This window comes from Cebus imitator, unplaced genomic scaffold, assembly GCF_001604975.1.
Source record: "Cebus imitator isolate Cc_AM_T3 unplaced genomic scaffold, Cebus_imitator-1.0 Scaffold54, whole genome shotgun sequence".
Taxonomy (NCBI): domain Eukaryota; kingdom Metazoa; phylum Chordata; class Mammalia; order Primates; family Cebidae; genus Cebus; species Cebus imitator.
In genome coordinates, this window is record NW_016107369.1 from 1,740,133 (window position 1) to 1,750,025 (window position 9,893).

Consider the following 9,893-nt stretch of genomic DNA (forward strand, 5'->3'; position numbering starts at 1 on the left):
GTTGACCAGGATGGTCTCGATTTCTTGACCTCGTGATCCACCCGCCTCGGCCTCCCAAAGTGTTGGGATTACAGGCGTGAGCCACCGCGCCCGGCTCATATTTTTCATTTTTTGAGACAAAGTCTTGCTTTGTCACCCAGGCTGGAATGCAGTGTCATGAGCATAGCCCACTACATATAACCTTGAACTTCTGGGCTCAAGTGACTCTCTTGCCTCAGCTTCCCAAGTAGCTAGGACTATAGGTGCACACCACTATGGCCAGCTAACTTTTAATGTTTTCGTAGAGCCAGTATCCTGCCATTTTGCCCAGATTGATCTCTAACTCCTGCCTTCAAGCAGTTCTCCCACCATGGCTTCCCAAAGTGCTAGGATGGCAGGCATGACCCATTGAGCCCATGCTGATGTGATCTTATATGTAGAAAACCCTAAAGAGTCCATTAAGAAAAAACTGTTAGAAATAGTAAACAAATTCAGCAAAGTTGCAGGATACAAAATGAACATATGATCATTAGTTGCATTTCTGTACACTAATGAACAATCTGAAAAGGAAATTACCAAAATCACACTTAGAATAGAATAAATAGAATAAAATAAAATAGTATCTCCAATAGAATAAAATACTTAGTAATAAACTTAACAAGGGGATGAAAGATTTGTACACTGAAACTACAAAACATTGCCAAAAGAAATTAAGCGGCCGGGTATGGTGGCTCATGCCTGTAATCCTAGCACTTTGGGAGGCCGAGGTGGGTGGATCACCTGAGGTCAGGAGGTCAAGACCAGCCTGGCCATCATAGTGAAACCCCAACTTTTTTAAAAAAATAAAGAAAGAAATTAAGGAAGACACAAATAAATGGAGAGATATCCCATGTTTATGGATTGGAAGACTTGGTATTAAAATGTCCATACTACCTAAAGCAGTCTACAGATTCAATGCAATCCTTATCAAAATCCCAATGGCATTTTTCATGAAAATAGAAAATCCAAAAATTCATATGGATGAAACTTGAGGACATTATGCTAACTGAAATTAGCCATTTACAAAAAGATAATACTGCATAATTCTACTTATGTGAGGTAGCTAAAGTAGTGAAACAGAAAGTAGAAGGGTAGTTTCCAGGGAAGAGAGAAAAATCATTGTATAGAGTTTGAGGTTGGGTGTGGTGGCTCGTGCCTGTAATCCCAGCACTTTGGGAGGCTGAGGTGGGTGGATCACTTGAGAGAGCACCTTGGTCAACATGGGGAAACCTCATCTCTACTAAAAATACAAAAATTAGCCAGGCATGGGATATGGTGAGATGCTGTAATCCCAGCTATTCAGTAGCCTGAGGCAGAGAATTGCTTGAATGTGGGAGGTGAAGGTTACAGTGAGTTGAGATTGGGCCACTGCACTCCAGCTAGGGCATTGGAGGGAGACTCTGTCTTTAAAAAAAAAAAAAAAAAAAAAAAAAGTGTATAGAGTTCCAGTTTTGCAAGGTGGAAAGGTTCTAAAGATCTGTTGTACAACGATGTGCGCATATATATATATATATAATTTTTTTTTTTTTGAGATGGAGTCTTGCTCTGTTACCCAGGCTGGAGCTCGGCTCACTTCAACCCTCACCCCCTGGGTTCAAGAGACTCTTCTGCTTCAGCCTGCTGAGTAGCAGAAACTACAGATATACACTACCATGCTGGGCTAATTTTTATATTTTTAGTAGAGATGGGGTTTCACCATGTTGGCCAGACTAGTCTTGAACTTCTGACCTCAAATGATCCACCTGCCTTGGCCTCCCAAAGTGCTGGGATTACAGGCTGCCTAGCTACAATGTGCATATAATTAACACAACTGTACTGCACACTTTAAAAATGGTTATGATGGTAAAGTTTAGGGTGTGTGTGTGTGTGTGTGTGTGTGTGTGTTTTCCTGAGACAGGGTCTTGCTCTATCACTCAGGCTAGGGTGCAATGGCAGGAGCACAGCTCACTGCAACCTCAAACTAGGTTCAAGCAATTCTCCCACCTCAGCCTCCTGGGTAGCTGGGACTACAGGTGTGTGCCACCACGCCCTGCTAATTTTTGTATTTTTTGTAGAGATGAGGTTTCACCATGTTGCCCAGACTCGTCTCAAACTCCTCAGCTCAAGTGATCTACCCACCTTAGTCTCCCAAAGTGCTGGGATTACAGATGTGAGCCACCATACCCAGCCTGTGTCTTTTAACCACTATATAAAAAAAATTGACAGCTGTCTGCACAGAAACAAACAAAACATGAGGGGACTGGCCCACAGTGTGGTATGGACATTACAGTATGATGTATAATAGTGGCTGTTCACAATGGTGTCCTGAGTCAGTGAAATGACTAAATATTCAGACTGTTCAACCAGGCAAACATATAACAAAATATGTTCATTTAAAATTTTAAAATGTTGGTCCCTTGAAAAGGGTTATACTTTTGTTTCTGGAAAATTAACTCAGGAGGAACATTTCATTCCCTAGTGAGGCTGGATAAATGACACACAGGTGAAATGCCTTATCTCTGAAGTACTTAAGGTGTCCCCAAGCACCTTATATGACAAAGTGAAAGCAGAAAACGTCAGAGATTGACAGTTAAGAACTACAATGCGTGCATATATTTATGGATGTGTGTGTGTGTTCATTCTCCAGAGCATCTTTAAATGAGAATCAAAATTCCAGACAACTCTCAATTGTATCACTCAATGCAGCCACTACTGAAGAGTTAAAGGTGGGCATCATTGGAGGAGGCCACCTTGGGAAGCAGCTGGCTCACACACTGCTGCAGCTCGTCCCCATCCCTGCTGAAAGTCTGCGGATCTCCACTCGGAGGCCAGAGACTCTGGGTGAGGAGCAGTGTGTGGTAGAAAGGGGGCTTGGTTGTGCTGTGTAGGTGTGTAGGTGTCAACAAAGCCGTTCTGAAAGGGTCCTCCGAAGAGGAATCCTTGCATACAGCATGCGGAGTTCTCAGCTTGCTAGCCCTAAGCAAGGTTAGAAGCATGGCTTTCTCTCTTGTTCTTTAAAGCAACTTTTTTCTCCATGTGTCTGTTTTATATCCATCTCTTTTCCCTATGCCCTTGGTGGTGAATTATCTTTCTGGGTCTTTGATACAGGGAAGCTTTCCATACAGAGTTCAGATCTTCTAACTGAATCAGTTAGGGTCTGGCTGGGTGTTGTACAGTCCCAGGCATTTGCAGTTGGCCTTGTATTTTTTAAAATGACATTTACTGAACTTTAAAAAATGTTTTGTGGCCAGGTGCGGTGGCTCATGCTTGTAATCCCAGCACTTTGGGAGGCCGAGGCAGCTGGATCATGAGACCATCCCAACCAGCATGGAAAAATACTGTCTATATTAAAAATACAAAAGTTAGGCCGGGCATGGTGGCTCATGCCTATAATACCAGCACTTTGGGAGGCCGAGGCAGCTGGATCATGAGACCATCCCAACCAGCATGGAAAAATACTGTCTATATTAAAAATACAAAAGTTAGGCCGGGCATGGTGGCTCATGCCTATAATACCAGCACTTTGGGAGGCCGAGGCAGTTCGATTACCTGAGGTCAGGAGTTTGAGACCAGCCTGACCAACACGGTGAAATCCCATCTCTTTAAAAAATAATAATAATAAATTAATTAATTTAAAAAAATACAAAAGTTAGCTGAGTGTGGTGGCATGTGCCTGTAGTCTCAGCTACTCAGGAGGCTGATATAGGAGAATCGCTTGAACCGGGGAGGCAGAGGTTGCAGTGAGCCAAGATCATGCCACTATACTGCAGCCTGGTGACAGAGCGAGATTCTGCCTCCAAAAACAAAACAAACAAAAAAAAACCAAAACAAAATTTGTAGTGATTTCATTTATGTTGATAGAAATCAGAACAATGATTTCTTCTGGGGAGATAGACTGAGAAAGTCCCAAAGGAAATTTTTCTGGGAAGATGGAAATGTTCTGTATCTTTTTTTTTTTTTTGAGACGGAGTTTCACTCATGTTACCCAGGCTGGAGTGCAATGGCGCGATCTCGGCTCACCGCAACCTCCGCCTCCTGGGTTCAGGCAATTCTCCTGCCTCAGCCTCCTGAGTAGCTGGGATTACAGGCACGCACCACCATGCCCAGCTAATTTTTTGTATTTTTTTTTAGTAGAGACAGGGTTTCACCATGTTGACCAGGATGGTCTCAATCTCTTGACCTCGTGATCCACCCACCTCGGCCTCCTAAAGTGCTGGGATTACAGGCTTGAGCCACCGCGCCCGGCAAAATGTTCTGTATCTTAAGAGAGGTATGGGTTTAAATGGGTGTATGCTTTTGCCAAAATTGATCAAACTATACACTTCATATCTATGTGTTGCATTATATATAAATTATACTTCAATAATAAAAATATATAAAATAATATAATGCATATTGTAGAAAATTTCTCTATAAGGAAGGATATAACTACCTAAAATCTACCCTGGTTACCATTTCCTTCCTGTTTTTTTTTTCTCTAAATTATACCAGTAATTAACACTGTATATAGTTTTTTATATTCTGCTCACTGCAATCTCCAGCTCCCGGGTTCAAGTGACTCTCCTGCCTCAGCCTCCTAAGTAGCTGGGATTACAGGCACGCACCACCATGCCCAGCTAATTTTTTGTATTTTTTTTTAGTAGAGATGGGGTTTCACCATGTTGACCAGGATGGTCTGGATCTCCTGACCTCGTGATCTGCCTGCCTTGGCCTCCCAAAGTGCTGGGATTACAGGTGTGAGACACCGCACCCAGTCTGTATTCTGCTTTTGTTACATAATGTATCATGAGCATATTCTCTTATCGTTTAACATTTTTTGAAATAATGATTTGCCCACATCTGTAATCCCAGCACTTTGGGAGGCCAAGGTGGGCGGATCATCTGAGGTCAGGAGTTTGAGACCAGCCTAGCCACGATGAAACACAGTTTCTACTAAAAATACAAAAATCAGCTGGCTGTTGTGGTGAGCACCTGTAGTCCCAGCTACTCAGAAGGCTGAGGCAGGAGAATCACTTGAGCCTAGGAGGTAGAGGTTACAGCGAGCCAAGATTGCACCACTGCACTTCAGCCTGGGCGACAGAGCGAGACTCCATCTAAATAAATAAGTAAATAGATAAATAAGAAATAATTATTTTAAGCCCCTCCAGTTTCCCACAAGTAGAAGGTTACCCAGCAGGCTCTGGGCACACTCCTTTGCATCTCCCTAGTAGGGTGTGCTTGCTGTACCCAGTGTTAGGGTGCACAGACTCTGTAGTTGTGCCCAGTGGTGGCTAAGACCACCAGACATCCTACACCATTCTTCTTTTTTCATCTCTGGATTTAAAATTTTATTAGTAAGAGATTAATTTTAACTTAAAAAAAGATTTTAAGGTTGTATAGTATCCCAAAATATGGATGTACCATAATTTATATAACTGTGCCTTATTTAGTTGAACTTCCTTATACATAATTTTTGAAATAAAGTTATTAGGTCAAAGAATTGGTACAGCTTTATTAAAAAAAAATTTTTTTTTTGAGACGGAGTTTTGCTCTGTCTCCCAGGCTGGAGTGCAATGGGGTGATCTCGGCTCACTGCAACCTCTGCCTCCCAGTTCAAGTGACTCTCTCGCTTCAGCCTTCCAAGTAGCTGGGATTACAGGTGCACACCACTATGCCCAGCTAATGTTTTTGTATTTTTAGCAGAGATGGGGTTTCACAATGTTGGCCAGTCTGGTCTTGAACTCCTAACCTCAAGTGATCTGCCTGCCTCAGCCTCCCAAAGGGCTGGGATTATAGCTGTGAGCCACCAAGCGCGACCCTAAAATATTATTTCTGTACAATAAATGGCCACAGTTAAAAGTGTACAGTTTGATGTTTTGACACGAATACACCTGTGAAATCATCACAAGATAATGAACGTATCCCATAACCCCCAAAAGTTGCCCCTTGTCCTTGGTGATTCCTTTTTCTCTACTTCCCTGAAGCTTTCCACCCATGAAACCAACAATCTGATTTCTGTCACCATAGAGTAGTTTTGCATTTTCTAGAATTTTATATAAATGGAATCATACAGTTTGTAGTGTTTTTTTTAGTCTAACTTCTTTCACACTGCATAATTTGTTTGAAATATAACCACTTTTTTTTTTTTTTTTTGAGATGGAGTCTCACTCTGTCACTCAGGCTGGAGTGCAATGGCACGATCTTGGCTCACTGCAACCTCCACCTCCCAGATTCAAGCAATTTTCCTGCCTCAGCCTCCCGAGTAGCTGAGATTACAGATGCCTGCCACCATGCCTAGCTAATTTTTTGTATTTTTAATAGAGACGGGGTTTCATCATGTTGGCCAGGCTGATCGTCTCGAACTCCTGACCCGAAGTACTGGGATTACAGGTGTGAGCCACCATGCCCAGCCAAAATATTTCCAAGTTTTTTTAATGTATCAATATCCTTTTTATTTCTGAGTAATATTTCCTTGCATGATTATTCCACAATTTATTTATCTGATTGACCCAGGTTGTTTCCAGTTTTTCCAGTTTCTGGCTATTACAAATAAAGCTGCTACGAATACCTGTACATAAGTGTTCATGTGGGCAAATACTTTTAGTTTTCTTGGGTAAATACTTGGCAGTGAAATGGCTGGTCATGTGGTAGGTATATCTTTAATATTTAAAGAAACCTCTAATGTATTTTTAAAAATTGACCTCCTAAAAGGTTTTCAGATATAAAGTTTTACCAACATTGCATAAGAACACCCATTTTGAGCTGAGTGCGGTGGCTCATGCCTGTAATCCCAGCACTTTGGGAGGCTGAGGCGGGTGGATCACCTGAGGTCAGGAGTTCGAGACCAGCCTGACCAATATGGTGAAACCCCGTCTTTATAAAAATATTAAAAAAAAAACCAAAAACACCCATTTTGGCTGGGCACGGTGGCTCATGCCTGTAATCCCAGCAATTTGGGAGGCCGAGGTGGGGGGGATCACCTGAGGTCAGGAGTTCAAGACCAGCCTGGCCAACATGGAGAAACCCTGTCTCTACTAAAAATACAAAAATTAGCGGAGTGTGGTGGTGGGTGCCTGTAATCCCAGCTCCTTGGGAGTCTGAGGCAGGAGAATCGCTTGAACCTGGGAGGCAGAGTTTACAGTGAGCTGAGATTATACCACTGTACCACAGCCTGGGCGTCAGAGTGAGACTCTGTCTCAAAAAAAAAAAAATGAATTATATTTCAAGTACTACTGCTGCTTTAGTGATAGAGTTAGGGCATTGCTGCATAGCTTTTAGAAGGAAGGAGTATCTTCTGATACATGGAGCAGCAAGACTTGGGTTGATTTACTGAGCTAAAATAATGATCATCTTCTCCCCATAGTTGATGTTCAGGTCAAACTCCTTAGTACTGTGCTCTTTCTGTCTTTCTTTATCCCTCCCAGGTGAGCTCCAGAAGCTGAAAATCAAGTGCTTTTACCAAAATGCTAATCTGGTGAGTTGGGCCGATGTGATATTCCTCTGCTGCTTGCCATCTCAGCTGCCTAATATCTGCTTAGAAATTCAAACCAGCCTTTCAAAGACCAGCATTGTGTACAGCTTTGTAGCTGCCATCCCGCTACCCAGGTATCTTGTTAGGGTGAGAACGGAACTGGCACAACTACTCTGTCTCTCCATCTCTGACTTCTGCCTCCCACGTCCACTGTAGCCCCTACCTCTTAGAGTTGGTTATTTCCAGTAATAAGGAGGAAGCAGCTTCATCTGTAGAAGAACATAGGCTATCTTTCTAATTGTAACTTCCCTCCTTACCCACAAATAGTACCCACAAACCATTTTTGTTGCTGTACAAAGGTTAAGGTTTAAAATTGCAAGAGAACATTTATTTCCATTATTTGAACACTGAAGTATTCTCCTTGTGTATCAATGAGAAGGGAAACCATCAGGCAATAACATGAAAAGTTACTGAAAGTGTGTGTCAAATATTATTTCTGCACATCTAGTTTCTAGTCCAGTGCCTGGCACATGATAACATTCAATAAGTAAGGATTTGTTAGGTGGATGAACAATCCAACTGATTAGTGAAAAATCCAACTAATCAGTACAGACCCAGGCCCGCATTTGTCTCTGAGTTGTGCGGGGGTCTGTTGATGGGGTTGGATATAAACACAGTAGGTTATGTGGTCATTTATTCCAGTCCTGGCATTGCACTCCCTTTCTTGGCTTTACTTCCAGGTTGAAACTACTGCTGAGCCACACCAATATCTTGCGGCCTCAGTATTGGTATGGGGAAGATTCTGTCAACATCTGGGGGGCCAATAAGGAAATCATCGCTGCTCTCCAAGATCCTACAATTCTTCAAGCTACCTGTCCCTACAGTCCTGCTGGTCATGGCTCAACATATTTCTGGCATTCTTTTGAAATTCTTTCCTCTTGGCCCATTGCTGCTATCTTATTAAATCTGTGTGTGTGTGTGTGTGTGTGTGTGTGTGTGTGTGTGTGTGTGTGTGTGACAAGGTACTGCAGGAGAGCTACTTAGGAAGAGCTGAGAAGCCTGATTATTTCTACTTCTTAAGGACAAACTAAAAACCAAAAGAGGAGATAGCTTATTTCAACAGGAGGATGTAATATGGTACTAAAATGGCTTTTCCTTGTTTTAATCTTGCATTTTCCCACAGTTCCTTCTCCTTATTAGCAACAACTATTCTAGAGACACCTTTGCCACTAGCAATGTCTATGTTAGTCATATCTGTCCTCCTCTGAGATGCTCAACACATGATGTGTTGTAAAGGGCACAGGTAGGGCTTGTGGCTCAGGAAGGAGTGTTTGCTCATCTTGTAGTTCGTATTACCAACCTGTCTTGGAAAAATGGTGGCTATTTGATTAGCAGTAACCTCTAAAAAAAAAAAAGAAAAAAAAAAAAAAAAAAAAAAAAAAAAAAAAAAAAAAAAAAACACAGAAAAAAAAAAAAAAGAAAAAAAAAAAAAAAGAAAAGAAAAAAGGTGGCTATTCACTCTCAGGGGTTTATTCTAGGTTCTCTGCAACTCATTTTTGATGGTGCTAACTGGTATTTACCTTCTCATTGGTGTGTAGGGGGAATAATCCTCAATATCAAGTGGTTGGAGGGAGTGTTCTATGCGGTCCTAAACATATGCACGGCAAGAAACATGGCCCACTCCCAAGTGCTGCAGCGTCTGAGTGACCTCTTTCTCTCCATGCACTTTGAAGACTGTGGGAAAGACGCAGCATCTTGCCCAAAGTTTCAATTAACAGATTTTGTCAGCAAAGCCTATGGCAAGAACTTGTCTCAGGAAAGGTAAGGGCATCAGACAGCTGGCCGTTCTCATTTCTCCCAGACTCTTCTCTTAGTTAATGCTTTTTCTTTTTATCCCTTCATGTTCTCTTTAAACATTGATAAAAATCATACATTTTTGTGTAGAATTTTGACTAGCGGAAAAGTAAATGTCCTCCTTTCCCTTCCAAATCCCATTTCATAGAGTTTAACTCTAACAGTTTTTCTATTCTTATCTATGCATTTACAAACATTTATATTGTCATTACATTATCATGTATATGCATATCTATTCCTATATGTACAGTGTTAGAAACATGGGAACTATGTATTTTGCTTTTTTACTTACTGTATCACGGCCTCTATTCTATGTGAGTACAATCATAGCTACCTCATTTATGAGCGGCTACTAGGTGTCCACCGGACACATTGATTTCATTACATTTATTCACCCTGTCTCCACTTGATAGAGATGTAATTCCTCCCCCTATCCTCCCCAATTTGCATTATGGGCTGCTTTGAACATTCTTTTTTTTTTTTTTTTTGGAGACACTTTCTTTTTCACCCAGGCTGGAGTGCAGAGGCATGATTTTGACTCACTGCCATCTCTGCTTCCCTGGGTTCAGGCAATTCTCCTGCCTCAGCCTCC

The 9,893-nt window shown here is 41.8% G+C and overlaps 1 protein-coding gene across 1 annotated transcript in view; it reads left to right on the forward strand.

Moving 5' to 3' along the window:
• The window catches only part of NOXRED1 (NADP dependent oxidoreductase domain containing 1), a 39,468-nt gene that overhangs the window by 13,991 nt on the left and 15,584 nt on the right, over window positions 1–9,893 (forward strand). Inside the window, exons 2-5 of the mRNA XM_017528538.2 lie at window positions 2,645–2,838; window positions 7,401–7,581; window positions 8,188–8,339; window positions 9,046–9,268. Of these exons, the coding sequence (XP_017384027.2) occupies window positions 2,645–2,838; window positions 7,401–7,581; window positions 8,188–8,339; window positions 9,046–9,268 (750 nt within the window). The remainder of the gene's footprint in view (window positions 1–2,644; window positions 2,839–7,400; window positions 7,582–8,187; window positions 8,340–9,045; window positions 9,269–9,893) is intronic.